The following is a 20,891-nucleotide window of genomic DNA, read 5'->3' on the forward strand; positions in this document are numbered from 1 at the left end:
CCCCCCGTGTGTGTCCCCCGCCCTGTGTCCCCTCGGTCCCTCCCCGGTGTCCCCCCGACCCCGGGGGGGCCTCACCGAGGTTCCCTCCCCGCCCCCGGTTCGGGGCCCGGCGCCGCGGTGGCGCGTGCCGCGCTAATGACACTAATTACAATTACAATCGTTAATTGCCGCGCCCCGGGGCAGCCGAGGAAGGGGGGGGGGGGGCGGAAGGGGACACTGAGGGTGAGGGAGGGGACACACCCAGGTCACCCCCCCCCTTCCCCCCGTGTCCCCTCCCTGCCCTGCCTCAGTTTCCCCACCCAGGAAGGGGCAAAGGTGAAGGGCCCCACCCGTGGGTGGGGAGCGCTCGGGGCCATGGGGGTGGCATTGCCCTCCCAGTTGTCGCCTCCTTGTCGCCAGGGTGTCCCCCCCGCCCTCAGGACGGGCTCCTCCTCCTCCTCCCGCATTGTCCCCGTGCCCCTCCCGTTGTCCCCCTCATCCCCCCGCGCAGCCCCCCTCAATCAACCCCACCCCACCGCTCTCCCCTCCCTCACAGAAGCCCTCCTGAACACATCCCCACCCTCCCATCCTCACCCCTTCCCAAAACGCCCCAAAAAAGACTTCAAAACACCAAAAATCCTCAAAATCTCCTCAACTCCCCCCGAGACCCCCCTTGCTGCCCTCAGTTAAGATGGCGGCACCTCCGCCTCACGATTTCCAAGATGGCGCCCGCGCCGCCACGCGGCCCCGTGCTGCCAGGCTGCCCTTACTCAAGATGGCGCCCGCCCCGTGCTAACCAATATCGCTGACGCCAACAGCAGAAACCCGGATGTAGCCGCCATCTTGCCCTTACCCAACATGGCGCCGCCCTCCCCGTGTTTCTCTATGGGCGTGAAGCCGCGGCGGGCGCGCGGGTGCCCGGATGTGGGCGCGGCTCCGAGGCGGGAAAGGGGGCGTGGCCTCTGCCTGCCGGAAGTTGCGTCAGGGCGGAGCCGCCCGGGGGGAGCGGGGAGCGGAGCGGACGGAGCCAAGATGGCGGCGCCGGGGCTGGGCCGGCCCTGAGGGGCCGTGAGGGGCCGGGAGGGGCCCCCGCGCTCGGCGGGCTGGGACGGGCCCGCAGGGGGGGCCCCGCCGCTCCCCCCGCCGCTCCTCGCGACGCTGCCGCCGCCGGAGCCTCCCCGGGGCCTGACCGGAGCCTCCCCCGGGGAGACGCGGGGCCTGCTCGGGGCCTTTTGCGGCCTTACCGGGGCCTCCCCGTCGCCTTTCGGGGCTCGGCGGGGCCGTTTGGGGCATCCCCGGGGCTCGGTGGTGCCGTTTGCTGCCTTACCGGGGCTGAACCGCGCCTTGACCGGCGCTTTTTGGGGTCGAACCGGGCCCTTCCCGAGGCCTCCGGGGTTGAACCGGGGCTTTGAGGTCCTTTGACGGAGCCCCCCGGTGCCCCCGGTTTTGGTTCTTTCTCGCTGGAATTCGGGGCCGATTTCAGCCGAAATCGCGGTAAAATCGGATTTTTTTTGTATGGTTTATTTTTTTTTAAATTTGTTTATTTAACAGCGCTTTTCCCGTTTTTTTTTTCCGGGATTTCGGCTCCTCCCGAGGGTCAGAAAATCCCGGGATTTGAGGCCCAGCAGGAACGGGATGAAATTCCAAGGATTTCTTCAGCCCAGCGAGGTTTTTTTTTGGTTTTTTATTGCGGTTTTTGTTTTGAGCGAATAAAATCCGCCAGAAATCCGCGATCCAGGGAATTCCTGCCTCGGGAATGTCGACCTTGGAACCGGGAATGACTTAAAGGCAACGCCACGCTTGGTTTTTCCTCGATAAATTATTAATTAGGAAATTAAAAAATAATTTTAAAAAGGGGTTTTTTTGGGGGGAGGGGGGGAAATTGGGGAAAAATCCGGTGTTTTCCGGCAAGGACTGACAGCGCTCAAGGAACTTTGGGAGCCTCCGTGGGGATTTTTTTGGGGGAGATTTATTGGAAAGGAAAATCAAGGAGAAGGAAAAAAGGGATCGGAGATCGCTGAGAACGCCCGGGAGCCGCGATCGGGCACGGCTGAGGTGGGTCCGGGAGCTGGTTCGGGATTTAATTAATTGGGGATTGAATTAATTTGGGATTTAGCCGGGGGGGGGGGTGGAACAAGGGAGGGATCCAGGGAAGGTCGGGATGGATCTGGAGAGGTTCAGGGTGGATCCAGGGATGGATCCAGAGGGTCCTGATGGATCTGGAGAGGTCTGGGATGGATCCAGAAGATCCTGATGGATCCAGAGAGGTTCAGGATGGAGCCAGGGAAGGTCAGGATGGATCTAAAGGGGTTTGGGATGGATCCAGAGGGTCCTGATGGAGCTGGAGGGGTCTGGGGTGGATCCAAAGAGGTTCAAGATGGATCCAAACGGGTTTGGGATGGATCTCGAGGGTCCTGATGGTTCTGGAGAGGTCTGGGATGGATCCAAAGAGGTTCAGGGTGGATCCAAAGGGTTTTGGGATGGATCTCGAGGGTCCTGATGGAGCTGGAGGGGTCTGGGGTGGATCCAAAGAGGTTCAAGATGGATCTAAAGGGGTTTGGGATGGATCTCGAGGGTCCTGATGGAGCTGGAGGGGTCTGGGATGGATCCAAAGAGGTTCAGGGTGGATCCAAAGAGGTTCAAGATGGATCCAAAGGGTTTTGGGATGGATCTCGAGGGTCCTGATGGAGCTGGAGGAGTCTGGGATGGATCTAAAGGGTTTGGGATGGATCCAGAGGGTCCTGATGGACACAGGGAGGCTTCTGATGGATCTGGAGAGGTTCAGGATGGGTCCAGAGAGGTTCAAGATGGATCCAAAGGGGTTCAAGATGGATCCAGAGGGTCCTGATGGAGTTGGAGAGGTCTGGGATGGATCCAGAGAGGTTCAGGGTGGATCCAAAGAGGTTCAAGATGGATCCAAAGGGTTTTGGGATGGATCTCGAGGGTCCTGATGGAGCTGGAGGGGTCTGGGATGGATCCAGAGGTTCAAGATGGATCCAAGGGGGTTTGGGATGGATCCAGAGGGTCCTGATGGAGCTGGAGAGGTCTGGGAGGGATCCAGAAGATCCTGATGGATCCAGAGAGGTTCAGGATGGATCCAAGGGGGTTTGGGATCGATCCAGAAGGTCCTGATGGATCCAGAGAGGTTCAGGATGGATCCAAAGGGCCTCAGGGTGGATCTGAGGAAGTTTGGGATGGATCCAGAGGGTCCTGGTGGAGCTGGAAGGATCTGGGATCGATCCATGGATGGATCCAGAAGGTCCTGATGGATCCAGGGAATTTGGGGATGGATCAGGAGAAGCTCAGGAATTCAATTCCCACATTCCCAGCTGGTTCCAGGGCTGGGAATTCCCAAATTCCAGCCCCAAATTCCAGAGCTGGTTTTCCTTGGGATGTTTTGTCAGGAGCTTCCTCCTCCTCAGCCTCTGGAGCTCCTCTTCTTCCCAAAAAATCCAATTTATTGGGGCCAGGAATGGATTTTTGGGAATTTTTTTGGATTTAGGAGGTGAATTCATCAGAAAAAAAAGAGGAAAATTCAGGATTAATCCAAATTTTTGGGAGTTTTTCCCCAATTGTTTGGGAATTGTTCCTATCCCTGGGAACTGGGGGGGGGGAAGTCTCCTTCATGTCCATTTCCCTTGGAAAATTCACCTAAAATTTGGGATTTGGGCTTTTTCTCCCCACCCAGGCTGGGATTTTTAGGGATAATTCTGGAATTCTGACGGTTTTGGCCTGGATTTAGTGGGAAAAATCCCAAAATATCTGCAGGGATCCCATGGGGCTGAGCCCTGGGAAACTCCAGGAACTCGTTTTTCCCGTTTATCCCGAAATTATTTGAATGCTCCCGGAATTCTCTTCCTGGGAAAAGCCTCCAGAGAGGGGTGGGAGGGATTTTCTGAGAGATTTTGGGATCCTTGTGTTTTCCTGAGGGATTTTTCTTGCTCCTTTCTGAGGAAAATTCACGGATTTTTTGGGGATTTCCACCTCCCACCCCTGTGGATTTTGGGATTTCAGGATTTTGGGATTTGTGGGATCTCCTCCACAGCCAGAATTCCCTGCTTGGAAATGAATTTAACCATTTTTGTGGATTTATTTTGGAAGTTTAATCCCTAAAATTCCCCTTTCCCAGGGCTCAGCACTTCCATAAAACCTCAATTTTCCCCGATTTCTTTGGATTTTTTCTGGCTTCTACAGGAGGAAAACCATCCAGGATCATTCCAGGGGGGTTGGTGCTGATGAATCCAAGGCTTTTTCCCAATTTTTGTACAATTCACCACCCAAATTGAGGGAAAAAAGAGACATTTTAAGGAAAATTCCCTAAAAAAAAAGCAGGATCACAGCACCAGGTGCTTCCCATTCCTGTTTGCCCTGGAGCTGGGGCCAGGTTGTTTTTTTTCCAGGGATTTTTTTGGAATTTCCTCCTTGGAGAGGAATTGGGGTGGGTGGGGGGTTCCTGTCGTGATCCCAATGTTTTCCCTTTGTTTGGGAGATTGTACACAGGGAAAAGCTGGAGCAGGGATGGGGGTGGATCCCAGGGAAATCTGGGATTGAGGCCCTGATGGAAAATCCTGGGATTGGGGTTGGGATCCGGATAGAAAAACAGAGAGGTTGGGGTCAGGATCCCAGTGGAAAATCCTGGGATTGGGGTCAGGATCCCAGTGGAAAATCCTGGGATTGGGGTCAGGATCCCAGTGGAAAATCCTGGGATTGGGGTCAGGATCCCAGTAGAAAATCCCAGAGATTGGGGTCAGGATCCCAATGGAAAATCCTGGGATTGGGGTCAGGATCCCAGTGGAAAATCCTGGGATTGGGGTCAGGATCCCAGTGGAAAATCTCTGGGATTGGGGTCGGGATCCTGATGGAAAATCCCAGGATTTGGGTCAGGATCCCACTGGAAAATCCCTGGGATTTGGGTCAGGATCCCACTGGAAAATCCCTGGGATTGGGGTCGGGATCCCACTGGAAAATCTCTGGGATTGGGGTCGGGATCCTGAGTGGATTCCAACAGAAAATCCCCAGGATTGGGATCCTGATGGAAAATCCTTGGGATCTGGGGTTGAGATCCCCGTGTCCCCAGGTGCCCACGGTGGGCCAGAAGCGCAGTGGCTGTGACAGGGCCATGTCCCTGCCAGTCCCTGGCCCTGTGTCCCATTGTCCCCATGTCCCATTGTCCCCGTGTCCCCAGGTGCCCACGGTGGGCACTGCCAGTGGTGGCCAGAGGAGCCGGACAAGGGCAGGCAGGGCCTGTACTGAGCCCTGTACTGACCCCATGTCCCATTGTCCCCATGTCCCATTGTCCCCATGTCCCTCTGACCCCATGTCCCATTGTCCCCATGTCCCATTGTCCCCATGTCCCTCTGACCCCATGTCCCTCTGACCCCATGTCCCATTGTCCCCATGTCCCTCTGTCCCCATGTCCCATTGTCCCCATGTCCCATTGTCCCCATGTCCCTCTGACCCCATGTCCCATTGTCCCCATGTCCCATTGTCCCCATGTCCCTCTGACCCCATGTCCCATTGTCCCCATGTCCCTCTGACCCCATGTCCCTCTGTCCCCATGTCCCATTGTCCCCATGTCCCTCTGTCCCCATGTCCCTCTGTCCCCATGTCCCATTGTCCCCATGTCCCTCTGTCCCCATGTCCCTCTGACCCCATGTCCCATTGTCCCCATGTCCCTCTGACCCCATGTCCCCTATTGGTGTCCCCAGGTGCCCGTGGCGGGCCGGAAGCGCAGTGGCAGTGCCAGTGGCACTGGTGGCAGTGGCGCAGTGCTATGGTTGGAGGAGGTTGGCAAGGGTTGTGTGACCCCATGTCCCCTATTGGTGTCCCCAGGTGCCCGTGGCGGGCCGGAAACGTGGCACTGGTGGTGGCAGTGGTGGCTGGAGGAGCTGGACAAGCACAAGCAGGGCCTGTACTGACCCCATGTCCCACTGACCCCATATCTGACCCCATGTCCCATTGTGCCCATATCCCACTGACCCCATGTCTGACCCCATGTCCCACTGACCCCATGTCTGACCCCATATCCCACTGACCCCATGTCTGACCCCATGTCCCCAGGTGCCCATGGCGGGCTGGAAACGTGGCACTGATGGTGCCAGTGGTGGCTGGAGGAGCCGGGTGAGCGCGAGCAGGGCCTGTACTGACCCCATGTCCCACTGACCCCATGTCCCACTGACCCCATGTCTGACTCCATGTCCCTGTGTCCCCATGTCCCCAGGTGCCCATGGCGGGCCGGAAGCACGGCACTGGCAGTGCCAATGGTGGCCAGAGGAGCTGGACAAGCGCAAGCAGGGCCTGTACTGACCCCATATCCCACTGACCCCATGTCTGACCCCGTGTCCCATTGTCCCCATGTCCCACTGACCCCGTGTCTGACCCCATGTCCCTGTGTCCCCATGTCCCCAGGTGCCCATGGCGGGCCGGAAGCACGGCACTGGCAGTGCCAATGGTGGCCAGAGGAGCTGGACAAGCGCAAGCAGGGCCTGTACTGACCCCATATCCCACTGACCCCACGTCTGAACCCATGTCCCATATTGGTGTCCCCAGGTGCCCATGGCGGGCCGGAAGCGCGGCGCAGGCGGTGGCGGCGCCGGCGGTGGCACGGGCGGCGCGGTGCCGTGGCCGGAGGAGCCGGGCGAGCGCGAGCAGGGCCTGTACTCGCTGCACCGCATGTTCGACATCGTGGGCGCGCAGCTGACGCACCGCGACGTGCGCGTGCTCTCCTTCCTCTTCGTGGACGTGCTGGACGAGGCCGAGCGCGGCCGCATCCGCTCGGGCCGCGATTTCCTGCTGGCCCTGGAGCGCCAGGGCCGCTGCGACGAGAGCAACCTGCGGCAGCTGCTGCAGCTGCTGCGCATCATCACCCGCCACGACCTGCTGCCCTACGTCAGCCTCAAGAGGCGGCGCCCCGGTGAGTGCTCGTCGCGATATATCGCGATATACGGGGTCACCATGTTGATATAGGAGTGATATCAGGGTATTGGGGTCACATCACCCACCATGACCTGCTGCCCTACATCAGCCTCAAGAGGCGGCGCTGCGGTGAGTGCCTGGGGTGATATGTCACGATATATCATGATATACGGGGTGATATCGGGGTATTGGGGTCACATCACCTGCCACGAGCTGCTGCCCTATGTCAGCCTCAAGAGATGGCACCCCGGTGAGTGCTTGTCGCGATATATCGCGATATACGGGGTGATATCAGGGTATTGGGGTCACATCATCACCCACCATGACCTGCTGCCCTACGTCAGCCTCAAGAGGCGGCGCCCCGGTGAGTGCCTGGGGTGATATGTCACGATATATCGCGATATACGGAGTCACTGCCACAGTGTACAGCGGTACTGGGGTCACGCCATCATCTGCCGTTCCCGGTGCCATTCCTGTGACATTCCTGTGACATTCCCATTCCCGTTCCCGTGCCATTCCCATTCCCGTTCCATCCCGGTGACATTCCCATTCCTGTGCCATTCCTGTGACATTCCCATTCCCGTGGCATTCCCAGTGACATTCCCGTTCCTGTGACATTCCCATTCCTGTTCCATCCTGGTGCCATTCCCGTGCCATTCCCGTTCCCTGTGCCATCCCGGTGACATTCCCGTTCCCGTGCCATCCCAGTGACATTCCCATCCCGGTGACATTCCCGTTCCCATGACATTCCCATTCCCGTGCCATCCCGGTGACATTCCCATTCCTGGTGCCATTCCCATGACATTCCCGTTCCCGTGCCATCCCGGTGACGTTCCCGTTCCCAGTGTGCCCGGACCTGGTGGACAAGTACCTGGAGGAGACGTCCATCCGCTACGTCACCCCCCGCGCGCCCGGGGGGGCCCCGCCCGGCCTCGGCCACCCCCACAAATCAGGTACGGACCCCCTTTTGGGGCCACTGTCACCCCCTTTTGGGGCCACTGTCACCCCCTTTTGGGGCCACTGTCACCCCCTTTTGGGGCCACTGTCACCCCCCTTTTGGGATCATTGTCATCCCCTCCTTTGGGATCATCACCCCCATTTGGGATCTTCCTTACTCTTCCCTTTGGGATCATTACTCCCATTTGGGGTCACCATCCCCTCTTGAGATCATCGTCATTCCCATTTGGGGTCATCATCACCCTTTGGGGTCATTGTCACCCTTAGGGGTCATCACCTCCATTTGGGGTCATCATCACCCTTTGGGGTCACTGTCCCCTTTTGGGGTCACCGGCCCTCCATGGGATCATTGTTGCCCCCTCCTTTGGGGTCATCACCTCCACTTGGGATCATCACCTCCATTTGGGATCATCACTCCCATTTGGGATCATCGCTCCCATTTGGGGTCATCACCTCCATTTGGGATCATCACTCCCATTTGGGATCATCACCTCCATTTGGGATCATCGCTCCCATTTGGGATCATCACCTCCATTTGGGATCATCACCTCCATTTGGGATCATCGCTCCCATTTGGGATCATCACTCCCATTTGGGGTCACCACCGCCCTTGGGTCATCCCAAAGTTCCCGACCCCAGAGCCTCCCAGGGCTCTGGGTTTGGGGGGCTGTGCCCAGATCTGATGGATGGGTTTGGGGTTTCTGGGGTTGGATTTGGGGTCTCTGACCCCATTTCCCCCCATGTCCCAGTGCCTGCCCCCCACCCATCCCTGTGCCGCTCCCCGGGGTGGGATTTGGGATGGGTTTGGGGTTCCCTGGATGGATTTGGGATCTCTGGGGTTGGATTTGGGGTCTCTGACCCCATTTCCCCCATGTCCCAGTGCCTGCCCCCCACCCGTCCCTGTGCTGCCCCCCGGGGGGGCCCCAGCTGGGCCCGAAGCGCCCGGGCCGGGCCCGGAGCCTCCTCGGGAGCCAACGGAAACGCAGGAAGTCAGCGACGCCCGACCCCAAGGAGAAACAGACCTGCGGTGAGAGGGGCTGGGATTGGGATTGTGGGATTGGGAATGTGGGATTGGGAATGTGGGAATGTGGGATTGGGAATGGGATCCCCAAGGAGAAACAGACCTGCGGTGAGAGGGGCTGGGATTGGGATTGTGGGACTGGGAATGTGGGATTGTGGGATTGGGAATGGGATCCCCAGGGAGAAACAGACCTGCGGTGAGAGGGGCTGGGATTGGGAATGTGGGATTGGGAATGTGGGATTGGGAATGTGGGATTGTGGGATTGGGAATGGGATCCCCAGGGAGAAACAGACCTGCGGTGAGAGGGGCTGGGATTGGGATTGTGGGATTGGGACTGGGAATATGGGATTGGGAATGTGGGATTGTGGGATTGGGAATGGGATCCCCAAGGAGAAACAGACCTGCGGTGAGAGGGGGTTGGGATTGGGATTGGGATTGTGGGATTGGGAATGTGGGATTGTGGGATTGGGAATGGGATCCCCAGGGAGAAACCCACATTCTCCCAGTCCCTAAACCCCATTCCCCCAGTCCTAAACCCCACATTCCCCAATCCCAAACCCCATTCCCCCAATCTGAAACCCCCAATCCCCCAATCCCAAACCTCCATGTTCCCCGATCCTAACCCCCCATTTCCACCGATCCCAAACCCCATTCCCCCAATCCCAAAACCCCTAGACCCCACATTACCCCCAATCCCAAACCCCCTAAACTCCACATTTCCCCCAATCCCAAAACCCCATTTCCCCAATCCCAAACCCCACATTCCCCGACCCTAACCCCCCATATTCCCTGATCCCAAAACCCCACATTCCCCGATCCTAACCCCCCATTTCCCCCAATCCCAAACCCCATTCCCCCAATCCCAAACCCCATATTCCCTGACCCTAACCCCACATTCCCCAATCCCAAACCCCACATTCCTCAATCCCAAACCCCACATTCCCCAATCCCAAACCCCATTCCCCCAATCCCAAACCCCATTTCCCCCAATCCCAAATCCCACATTCCCCCACCCTAACCCCCCATTTCCCCAATCCCAAACCCCACATTCCCTGATCCTAACCCCCCATTTCCCCAATCCCAAACCGCATTCCCCCAATCCCAAACCCCATTTCCCCCAATCCCAAACCCCACATTCCCCCACCCTAACCCCCCACATTCCCCAATCCCAAAACCCCACATTCCCTGATCCTAACCCCACATTTCCCCCAATCCCAAACCCACATTCCCCCACCCTAACCCCCCTTTTCCCCCCTCAATCCCAGACATCCGCCTGCGCGTGCGCGCCGAGTACTGCCAGCACGACTCCGCCCTGCACGGCAACGTCTTCTCCAACAAGCAGGACCCTCTGGAGCGCCAATTCGAGCGCTTCAACCAGGCCAACACCATCCTGAAATCGCGGGATTTGGGCTCCATCATCTGCGACATCAAATTCTCGGAGCTCACCTACCTCGACGCCTTCTGGCGGGATTACATCAACGGCTCCCTCCTGGAGGCCCTCAAGGGCGTCTTCATCACGGACTCGCTCAAACAGGCCGTGGGCCACGAGGCCATCAAGCTGCTGGTCAACGTGGACGAGGAGGATTACGAGTTGGGTCGCCAGAAACTCCTCAGGAACTTGATGCTCCACACGGCTCCCTGAGGGATTCACCCCCGTCCCCTCCCCGCCTTTCCCGCGGTTTTTTTTGGGGTTTTTTTGGGGGGTTTTCCTGGTTTTTTTTTTTCCTCTTCCCCCCCCCCCGCCCGGGTTCTTCGGCGGAGCTCGCTCGTGGATTTGGGGAGGGTTGGAGGTGTGGGGGATTCCGGGATTCGGAGGTTTTTGGGGTTCCTGATGGGTTCTCCTTGTGTTTTCCATGGGGTTTTCCCCCTCCTGTTTTTTCTTTTGTATCCATTAAAAATGGTGATGAAAAGGCAAAAATCCCATTGGTGCGACACGCTGGGATTTGGGGTGTGGAATATTCCAGAATTCCTCGCTTTTCCCTCTCAATTCCTCCTTCTCTTTATATTTTCCATGTTTTCTTCCCATTTTCTTTTCTTTTGTATCCATTAAAAATGGTGATGAAAAGGCAAAAATCCCATTGGTGCGACACGCTGGGATTTGGGGTGTGGAATATTCCAGAATTCCTCGCTTTTCCCTCTCAATTCCTCCTTCTCTTTATATTTTCCATGTTTTCTTCCCATTTTCTTTTCTTTTGTATCCATTAAAAATGGTGATGAAAAGGCAAAAATCCCATTGGTGCGACACACTGGGATTTGGGGATCGGGGGTGTGGAATATTCCAGAATTCCTCACTTTTCCCTCTCAATTCCTCCTTCTCTTTATATTTTCCATGTTTTCTCCCTATTTTCTTTCCTATTTATCCATTAAAAATGGTGATGAAAAGGCAAAAATCCCATTGGTGCAACACACGGGGAATTGGGGATTTGGGGGTGTGGAATATTCCAGAATTCCTCACTTTTCCCTCTCAATTCCTCCTTCTCTTTGTGTTTTCCACATTTTCTCCTTTTCTTTATGTCTTCCATGTTTTCTTCCCGTTTTCTTTCATTTTTTTCCATTAAAAATGATGATGAAAAGCAAAAATCCCATTGGTGGAACACACTGGGATTTGGCGATCGGGGGTGTGGAATATTCCAGAATTCCTCACTTTTCCCTCTCAATTCCTCCTTCTCTTTGTGTTTTCCATATTTTCTTCTTCTCTTTATATTTTCCATGTTTTCTTCCTTTTTATCCATTGAAAATGGAGATGAAAAGGCAAAAATCCCATTGGTGCGACACACTGGGATTTGGGGATAGGGGGTGTGGAATATTCCAGAATTCCTCACTTTTCCCTCTCAATTCCTCCTTGTGTTTTCCACATTTTCTCCTTTTCTTTATGTTTTCCATGTTTTCTTCCCATTTTCTTTCCTTTTTTTTCATTAAAAATGGTGATGAAAAGCAAAAATCCCATTGGTGGAACACGCTGGGAATTCGGGGTGTGGAATATTCCAGAATTCCTCACTTTTCCCTCTCAATTCCTCCTTCTCTTTGTGTTTTCCATGTTTTCTTCTTCTCTTTATATTTTCCATGTTTTCTTCCCATTTTCTTTTCTTTTGTATCCATAAAAATGGTGATGAAAAGGCAAAAATCCCATTGGTGGAACACGCTGGGATTTGGGGATCGGGGGTGTGGAATATTCCAGAATTCCTCACTTTTCCCTCTCAATTCCTCTTTGTGTTTTCCACATTTTCTTCCCATTTTCTTTCCTTTTTTTCCATTAAAAATGGTGATGAAAAGGCAAAAATCCCATTGGTGCAACACACTGGGAATTGGGGGATTTGGGGGTGTGGAATATTCCAGAATTCCTCACTTTTCCCTCTCAATTCCTCCTTCTCTTTGTGTTTTCCATATTTTCTTCTTCTCTTTATGTTTTTCCACGTTTTCTTCCCATTTTCTTTCCTTTTTATCCATTAAAAATGGTGATGAAAAGGCCACAATCCCATTGGTGGAACACGCTGGGATTTGGGGGTGTGGAATATTCCAGAATCTCTCATTTTTTTCTATCAAACTCTTCCCTCTTCTTATGTTTTCCATGATTTTTCCTCATTTTCTGTTTTTCATATCCATTAAAAATAGCAAAAAGGCAAAAATCCCATTGGTGCAACACGCTGGGACTTGGGGATTTGAGGTTTGGGAAACCCCAGAATAACAGAATGTTCCAGAAATTCTCATTTTTCTCTGTCAATTCCTCCTTTTCTTTGTGTTTTCTGTGATTTTTTTCCCCTATTTTCTGTTCTTTTTTATCCATTAAAAACAGCAGGAAAAAGCCAGAATTGGGGATTTCAGGTGTGGAAAACATTGGAACAATGGAATATTCCAGAATTCCTCATTTTCCTTTTCAAATTCCTTCTTGTGGTTTCCATGATTTTCCCTTCATTTTTTCCCTCTTTTATATCCATTAAAAACAACGAAAAGCAAATGGCAATTTCCCCCAAAATTCCCATTTTCCTCCCCAAATCCCTGCTTTTTTTTCCCCCCAAAAATTCCCATTTTCCCCCAAAACCCAACATGGGATGGAGTTTTTTTCCCATTTTTCTTGTTTTTTCCCCCATTCCCACCCAGGCACTTGGGGGGGTTCAGGGTTGTCCCCAATCCCTTCCATCCCAAAATTCCTCCACACTTTGGGGTCATTTCCTGGGATTTTGTATTTTTCAAATTTTAATAGAAAGAAATTCCTCCTCCCCCCCAGAACCCCTAAAAAAGGGGGAGCCCCCCCCCCAAAAATTGGAAATCCCATTTGGGGACAAAAGTGCTGATTCAGTGCAGATTTGGGGTTGAATTGATGCAGAATTTGGGGTGAATTGGGGCAGATTTGGGGCTGATTTTGGGCTGATTCGAAGCAGATTTGGGGTTGATTTTTGGGGCAGTTTCAGAGCAGATTTGGGATTCCCCCCCCCCAAAAAAAGGGGGACACTTTGTGCTGTTTCATTTTGGGGACAAAAAGGCTGATTTGGAGCACATTTGGTGTAAATTGGAGCTGATTTGGGGCAGATTCGGGGTCAGTTTTGGGCTAAATTGATGCAGAATTGGAGCAAATTTGAGGCTGAATCGGGACCCCAAAAAAGAGTGGGGACCCCAAAAGGAGAGCAGGGAGGACATGTGGCATTTCATTTTGGGGACAAAAAGGGCAGATTTGGAGCTGAATTGGTGCAGATTTGGGACCCCAAAAAAAGAGAAAGGGGGGACATGTAGTGCCATTCCATTTTGGGGACAAAAAGGGCAGATTTGGGACTGATTTGGGGCTGAATTGGTGCAGATTTGGGACCCCCAAAAATAGCAGGGAGAACACATTGTGCCATTCCATTTTGGGGACAAAAAGGCAGATTTGGGGCCAATTCAGGGCCGAATTGGTGCAGATTTGGGGCTGAATTGATGCAGATTTGGGACTGATTTGGGGGAGATTTGGGGCTGAATTAATGCAGATTTTGGACTGACTTGGGGGAATATTTGGAGCTGGATTAATGCAGATTTGGGACTGATTTGGGGCAGATTTGGGACTGATTTGTGGGAAATTTGGGGCTGAATTAATGCAGATTTTGGACTGATTTGGGGCTGAATTGGTCCAGATTTGGAGCTGATTTAGGGCTGAGTTGATGGAGATTTGGGGCTGATTTGGGACCCCAAAAAGAGCAGGGGGGACACATTGTGCCATTCCATTTTGGGGACAAAAAGGCAGATTTGGGACTGATTTGGGGCTGAATTGGTGCAGATTTGGGACTGAATTGGGGGAAATTTGGGGCTGAATTAATGCAGATTTGGGACTGATTTGGGGCAGATTTGGGACTGATTTGGGGCAGATTTGGGACTGATTTGGGGCAGATTTGGGGCTGAGTTGATAAAGATTTGGGACTGATTTGTGGGAAATTTAGGGTTGAATTAATGCAGATTTTGGACTGATTTGGGGCAGATTTGGGGCTGAATTGATGCAGATTTGGGGCTGATTTAGGGCTGAGTTGATGGAGATTTGGGACTGATTTGAGATCCCCAATAAAGTAAGGGGGACACATTGTACCATTCCATTTTGGGGACAAAAAGGGCAGATTTGGGGCTGAACTGGTGCAGATTTGGGGCTGAATTGATGCAGATTTGGGGGAGTATTTGGAGCTGAATTGATGAAGATTTGGGGCTGATTTAGGGCTGAATTGATGCAGATTTGGGGTTGAATTGATGCAGATTTGGGGTTGAATTGGTGCAGATTTGGGGCTGAATTGATGCAGATTTGGGGTTGAATTGATGCAGATTTGGAGCTGAATTGGTGCAGATTTGGGGCTGAATTGATGCAGATTTGACGGGGATTTGGAGCTGATTTGGGACCCCCCCAGAAAGAGCAGGGAGGACACATTGTGCCATTCCATTTTGGGGACAAAAAGGCAGATTTGGGACTGATTCAGGGCTGAACTGGTGCAGATTTGGGGCTGAATTGATGCAGATTTGGGACTGATTTGGGGCTGAATTGGTGCAGATTTGGGGCTTAACTGGTGCAGATTTGGGGCTGATTTGGGACCCCAAAAAGAGCAGGGAGGACACATTGTGCCATTCCATTTTGGGGACAAAAAGGCAAATTTGGGGCTGAATTGGTGCAGATTTGGGACTGATTTGGGGGAATATTTGGGGCTGAATTGGTGCAGATTTGGGACTGATTTGGGACCCCCCAAAAAGAGCAGGGAGGACACATTCATTGTGCCATTCTGTTTTGGGGACAGAACAGCAAACCCGGTGCAAATTCCGAGCGCGTCCCACCCAACGCCGGCGCCGTCACGTCCCCGGTGTCCCCGTGAGGCTCCCGTAGATGTCCCCACGGCGGTGGCCGTGCACGGGCAGGTCCCTGCGCACCTGCTCCAGGTAGGCCAGGTCGATGTGGGCCAGGCAGAGCCCCGGCCCCTGGTGGCACTGAGCCACCACGGTGCCCCAGGGATCGGCCACCAGCGAGTGACCGAAGGACGCGCGGGTGGCGTTGTGGCGGCCGGTCTGAGCCGCGGCCACCACGTAGCACTGGCACTCGATGGCACGGGCGCGCAGCAGCACCTGGGGGACAGTGGGGACACTGAGGGGGACACGGGCACACAGTGGGGTGTCACTAAGGGGGACACGGGGCACTCAGTGGCATGGGCATGCAGCAACACCTGGGGGACAGTGAGGGGGACATGGGCACACAGTGGGGTGTCACTAAGGGGGACACGGGGCACTCGATGGCACGGGCACGCAGCAGCACCTGGGGGACAGTGGGGACACTGAGGGGGACGTGGGCACACAGGGGTGTCACTAAAGGGGACACGGGGCACTCGATGGCACAGGCACGCAGCAGCACCTGGGGGACAGCACTGTCACCAAGGGGGACACGGGGGACACTCAATGGCACCCTGGCAGCACCTGAGGGGACAGTGGTGTCACCAAGGAGGACACAGGGGGCACGGGCACGCAGCAGCACCTGGGGGACAGTGGGGACACTGAGGGGGACACGGGCACACAGTGGGGTGTCACTAAGGGGGACACGGGGCACTCGATGGCATGGGCACGCAGCAGCACCTGCAGGGACAGTGGTGTCACCAAGGGGGACATGGGGGACACTCAATGGCACCCTGGCAGCACCTGAGGGGACAGTGGTGTCACCAAGGAGGACACAGGGGGCATGGGCACGCAGCAGCACCTGGGGGACAGTGGGGACACTGAGGGGGACACGGGCACACAGTGGGGTGTCACTAAGGGGGACACGGGGCACTCGATGGCACGGGCACGCAGCAGCACCTGGGGGACAGCACTGTCACCAAGGGGGACATGGGGGACACTCAATGGCACAGGCACACAGCAGCACCTGCGGGGACAGCGCTGTCCCCAAGCCCCCCAGGGAGTCCCCAACTCCCCCATGGATGTCCCCAGCCCCACCATGGGTGTCCCCAACTCCCCCCGTTGAGTGTCTCCAACCCCACCATGGGTGTCCCCAACCCCTCCACAGTGTCCCCAAGCCCCCCCAGGGTGTCCCCAAGCCCCCCCAGGGGTGTCCCCAAGCCCCCCCAGGGTGTCCCCTCACCTCCCAGTGTGCAGCTCCGGTGGGGACGGTGAAGGCCGAGGGGAAGGTCAGGATTTGGGCACCGGCCCCGCGCAGGGCCTGGGCCAGCTCCGGGAACCGCAGGTCATAGCACACGGCCAGCCCCAGCTGGGGACAGGAGGGGACATTGGGGACAGCCCTGAGCACGGGGCCAGCTCTGGGAAATGCAGGTCATAGCACACGGCCAGCCCCAGCTGGGGACAGGAGGGGACATTGGGGACAGCCCTGAGCACAGGGCCAGCTCTGGGAACCGCAGGTCATAGCACACGGCCAGCCCCAGCTGGGGACAGGAGGGGACATTGGGGACACCTGGGGACACCCTGAGCACGGGGCCAGCTCCGGGAACCGCAGGTCATAGCACACGGCCAGCCCCAGCTGGGGACAGGAGGGGACATTGGGGACACCTGGGGACACCCTGAGCACAGGGCCAGCTCTGGGAAATGCAGGTCATAGCACACGGCCAGCCCCAGCTGGGGACAGGAGGGGACATTGGGGACACCTGGGGACACCCTGAGCACGGGGCCAGCTCCGGGAACCGCAGGTCATAGCACACGGCCAGCCCCAGCTGGGGACAGGAGGGGACATTGGGGACACCTGGGGACACCCTGAGCACGGGGCCAGCTCTGGGAAATGCAGGGCAGAGCACACGGCCAGCCCCAGCTGGGGACAGGAGGGGACATTGGAGACAGCCCTGGGGACATCCTGGGACAGCCCTGGGGACATGGGGAGGGTCAGGGGTCGGGGCAGGGCCAGCTCTGGGTACCACAGGCTGTAGCACTCAGCCAATTCCAGCTGTTCTTTGGGAACACCAGGGGTCAGCGAGGGCAGGGGACACCCTGGGGACACCTTGGGACACCCTGGGGACATCTGGGGACAGCCCTGGGCACTGTGGGGTCAGAGGTTGGGTTTAGGGCTGGGGTGAGGATTAGGGCAAGGCCAGCTCTGGGTACCACAGGCTGTGACACATGGGGTTTTTTTGGGAATGCCAGGGATCAGTGAGGGCAGGGGACACTTGGGGACACTTGGGGACAGCAGGGGACAGGGCCAGGGCCGTACCTTGCCCACGGGGGTGTCGATGGGGGGCAGCAGCTCCTGGCCAGGGTTGGTGAAGGAGCTCTCGCACAGCGCCGGCTGCCCCGGCAGCGCCGCGTCAAACAGGTGCAGCTTGCGGTACGCGGCCACCAGAGCGCCTGGGGACAGCCACCAAGGGGTTGGGGACAGCTACAGGGGGTTGGGGACAGCCACCGGGGGTTGGGGACAGCCACCAGAGCGCCTGGGGACAGCCACCAAGGGGTTGGGGACAGCTACATGGGGCTGGGGACAGCCACCAGAGCACCTGGGGACAGCCACCGGGGGTTGGGGACAGCTACATGGGGCTGGGGACAGCCACCAGAGCACCTGGGGACAGCCACCAGGGGGCTGGGGACAGCCACCAGAGCACCTGGGGACAGCCACCAGGGGGTTGGGGACAGCCACCAGAGCACCTGGGGACAGCCACCAGGGGGCTGGGGACAGCCACAGGCACTGGGGACAGTGAGGACAGCCATGGGGATTGGGGACATTGGGGACAACCACCAGGGGTTTGGGGACAGCTACAGCAGGGGTTGGGGACACTGAGGACAGCCATGGAGATTGGGAATGGTGCAGGTACACGGCCACCAGCGCACCTGGGGACAGCCACAGGGATTGGGGACACTGGGGACAACCAGGGGTTGGGAATGGGGGGGACACGGCCACCACCATGCCTGGGGACAGCCAGAGGGGACTGGGGACACTTGGGACGGCAAGGACAGCCAGGGGGTGGGAATGGTGCAGGTACGCGGCCACCGCTGCACCTGGGGACAGCCACAGGGATTGGAGACACTGGGGACAACCAGGGGTTGGGAATGTTGGGGGCACAGGCACTGGGGATCTGGGGGACACGGGGGTGGCACGGGGGTGGCACGGGGTCAGGAAGGCCGTGTCCCACCCGAGCTGTCCAGCAGCAGGTGACAGTTGTAGATCCGGCCGGTGCTGTCCCAGTCCTGGCCACGCTCGTGGAAACCCCCGAGGGAGAGCCACACGTCACATTCCCTGGGGACACAGAGGGACAGGGCCTGGGGACATGGAGTGACACTCCCTGGGGACAGACAGGGACATCCCCTGGGGACACAGAGGGACATTCACTGGGAAGACAGAGTGGCAGTCCCTGGGGACACACCATCATATTCCCTAAGGACACGCAGTGACAGTCCCTGGGGACACGCAGTGACATTCCCTAGGGGCACACGGTGACATTCCCTGGGGACACACCATCACGTTCCCTAAGGACACGCAGTGACATTCCCTGGGGACACACCATCACATTCTCTGGGGACACACGATGACATAGACACAGTGACAGTCCTTGGGGACATGTTGTCACATTCCCTGGGGGCGCTGAGTGACATTCCCTAGGGACACACAGTGACATGCCCTGGTGACAGGCAATGTCATCCCCTGGGGACGCATGGTGACAGTCCCTGGGGACACACACGGTGACATTCCCTGGGGACACACAGTGACATTACCTAGGGGCACACGGTGACATTCCATGGGGACACACGATGACATAGACACAGTGACATTCCATAGGGACATATTGTCACATTCCCTGGGGACACTGAGTGACATTCCCTAGGGACACACAGTGACATGCCCTGGTGACAGACAATGTCATCCCCTGGGGACACACACGGTGACATTCCCTGGGAACACACCATGACATCCTCTGAGAATAGAGACATTCTGTGGGGACATACGGTGACATTCCCTAGGGACAGAGAATGACATTCCCTGGGGACACGCCATCACATCCCTGGGGACACACTGTCAACCCCTAGGGACACGTGTCCCATTCCCTTGGCACTCACAGTGACATACACACTGTGACATCCCCTGGGGACACACACAGTGCCATCCCCCGGGGACACGCAGGTGCCACCCGCGGCGTGGGTACCTGGCCAGCTGCCGGTAGCGCCCCACGGTGTCCCCGTGCAGTGGCTCTGCCAGCTCCAGGCTGTGCTGGGGACTGTCCCCGATGAAGTCGAAGCCCTCGGGCAGGAACACGGCCCTGGCCCCCATGGCCGCCGCGCGCCGCACCAGGGCCGAGCACTGCCGCCAGTTGTGCTCCTTGTCCCCCGTGGATGTCACCTGGGCCACCGCCACCAGCCCGCCCGAGGCGCCTGGGGACACTGAGGGGGCCGGGGGAGCTGCCATGGCTGTGAGGGACCTGGAGGGACAGGGGGACACCAATGAGTCTGGGGACACAGCAGGAAAGCTGCCACGGCTGTGGGGCTGCAGGGAGGGGACACTGTGAGGGACCATGGGGAAGGGACAACTGTGAGGGACATGGAGGGACAGGGGGACACCAGCAGGCCTGGGGACATGGCCATGGCCACGAGGAGGGGACACTGAAGGGACCTCACAATGACAGGAAGACACCTCCATGGCCATAGGGCTGTGGGGAGGGGACACCGAGGGCACCTCATGGGGACAGGGGTCACCCCATGGGACACCTCAAAGGGACTGGGGTCACCCCACAGGCCATCCCCTTGGGGACAGGGACAGCCTGTCCATGAGCAGGGTCACACCTGAACCCCCCCACACACACCTGGGGTCACCCCCACGGTCACCCTCAGCCCCCCTTGGGGTTCCCATGGGGTTTCTGGGGTCCCCTTGGGGTTTTTGGGGTTCCCCTCTGTACCTGCCCGCAGTGCTGGAGCTCTGGGGGGCTCTCGAGGCGCAGCACAGCAGGGCCCAGGGGGCCACCCTCAGCCTGGGGAAGGGGGGACACCCCAAATTGGGGAGGGGCCACACGGATGGGGGGGACCTGGAACCCCCCCAAACTGCCCCTGAACCCCAGAACTACCCCAAACCCCCCCAAAACTACCCCAGACCCCCTCAAACTGCCCCAGGTGTGACCCCAAACTGCCCACTGACCCCCCAAATGCCCTCAGCTCCCCCAATTTTGATCCCACAGTACCCCAGCCCCCCAAAAACTGCTCCCAGACCCCCCAAACTGCCCCAAAACCCCCTAAATCTACCCCAGACTGCCCCAAACACCCCCAAAACTACCCCAGACCCCCTCAAACTGCCCCAAACACCTCCCAAAACTGCCCCAAACACCCCCAAAACTACCCCAGACCCCCTCAAACTGCCCCAAACACCCCCCAAAACGGCTCCAATTTGGACCCCAAACTACCCCCACCCCCTAAACCGCCCCCCACCCGTCCCCAACCCCCAAATCCCCGCACCTCCGCCCTCCCCCCACCCCAAACCCCTTTTTCCCCCCACTTTTTCCCCGTTTTCCGCCCCCATTCCCGCACATTCCCCGCCGGCGGCAGCGCGGCCAAAGTCCCCCCAGCAGGCGCTGCCCTCACCCAAGATGGCGGCGCCGCCGCCTCACCCGCACTCAAG

At 57.0% G+C, this 20,891-nt stretch overlaps 2 protein-coding genes across 4 annotated transcripts; one reads left to right on the forward strand and one right to left on the reverse strand.

Annotated features, from left to right (window-relative positions):
- The first annotated feature begins 1,128 nt into the window (after positions 1-1,128).
- DEDD (death effector domain containing) lies at positions 1,129-13,089 on the forward strand. Of its 2 annotated transcripts, XM_066568318.1 has the most exons (5): positions 1,129-2,034; positions 6,529-6,892; positions 7,740-7,847; positions 8,732-8,878; positions 10,138-13,089. In XM_066568318.1, the coding sequence occupies exons 2-5, from the start codon at positions 6,535-6,537 to the stop codon at positions 10,512-10,514; spliced, it is 990 nt and encodes a 329-aa protein (XP_066424415.1). In that variant the 5' UTR covers positions 1,129-2,034; positions 6,529-6,534; the 3' UTR covers positions 10,515-13,089. The 2 variants fall into 2 exon arrangements, with proteins under 2 accessions (XP_066424415.1, XP_066424417.1); XM_066568320.1 differs by lacking the exons at positions 1,129-2,034; positions 6,529-6,892 and adding an exon at positions 6,930-7,258.
- On the reverse strand, positions 13,036-20,868 carry NIT1 (nitrilase 1). Of its 2 annotated transcripts, none has more exons than XM_066568322.1 (7): positions 20,855-20,868; positions 20,179-20,250; positions 19,432-19,704; positions 18,424-18,527; positions 17,511-17,644; positions 16,437-16,562; positions 13,036-15,433 (listed from the first exon to the last, which is right to left on the reverse strand). In XM_066568322.1, the coding sequence occupies exons 3-7, from the start codon at positions 19,689-19,691 to the stop codon at positions 15,164-15,166; spliced, it is 894 nt and encodes a 297-aa protein (XP_066424419.1). In that variant the 5' UTR covers positions 19,692-19,704; positions 20,179-20,250; positions 20,855-20,868; the 3' UTR covers positions 13,036-15,163. The 2 variants fall into 2 exon arrangements, with proteins under 2 accessions (XP_066424419.1, XP_066424418.1); XM_066568321.1 differs by lacking the exon at positions 20,855-20,868 and adding an exon at positions 20,801-20,844.
- Between the last annotated feature and the right edge of the window lie 23 nt (positions 20,869-20,891).

This window comes from Molothrus aeneus, chromosome 31, assembly GCF_037042795.1.
Source record: "Molothrus aeneus isolate 106 chromosome 31, BPBGC_Maene_1.0, whole genome shotgun sequence".
NCBI lineage: Eukaryota > Metazoa > Chordata > Aves > Passeriformes > Icteridae > Molothrus > Molothrus aeneus.

What these genes read in the sequence shown, in the direction of transcription:
- DEDD (XM_066568318.1), top strand. Translation starts at nt 6,535, where the DNA reads ATGGCGGGCCGGAAGCGCGGCGCAGGCGGTGGCGGCGCCGGCGGTGGC. An exon ending in CCTCAAGAGGCGGCGCCCCG is followed by an intron (nt 6,893 to 7,739) that starts GTGAGTGCTCGT and finishes TCCCGTTCCCAG; the next exon opens with TGTGCCCGGACCTGGTGGAC. An exon ending in CGGCCACCCCCACAAATCAG is followed by an intron (nt 7,848 to 8,731) that starts GTACGGACCCCC and finishes CCCATGTCCCAG; the next exon opens with TGCCTGCCCCCCACCCGTCC.
- NIT1 (XM_066568321.1), bottom strand. An exon ending in AGCTCCAGCACTGCGGGCAG is followed by an intron (nt 19,705 to 20,178) that starts GTACAGAGGGGA and finishes CTGTCCCTCCAG; the next exon opens with GTCCCTCACAGCCATGGCAG. An exon ending in CCGGAGCTGCACACTGGGAG is followed by an intron (nt 15,434 to 16,436) that starts GTGAGGGGACAC and finishes ACTGTCCCCCAG; the next exon opens with GTGCTGCTGCGCGCCCGTGC.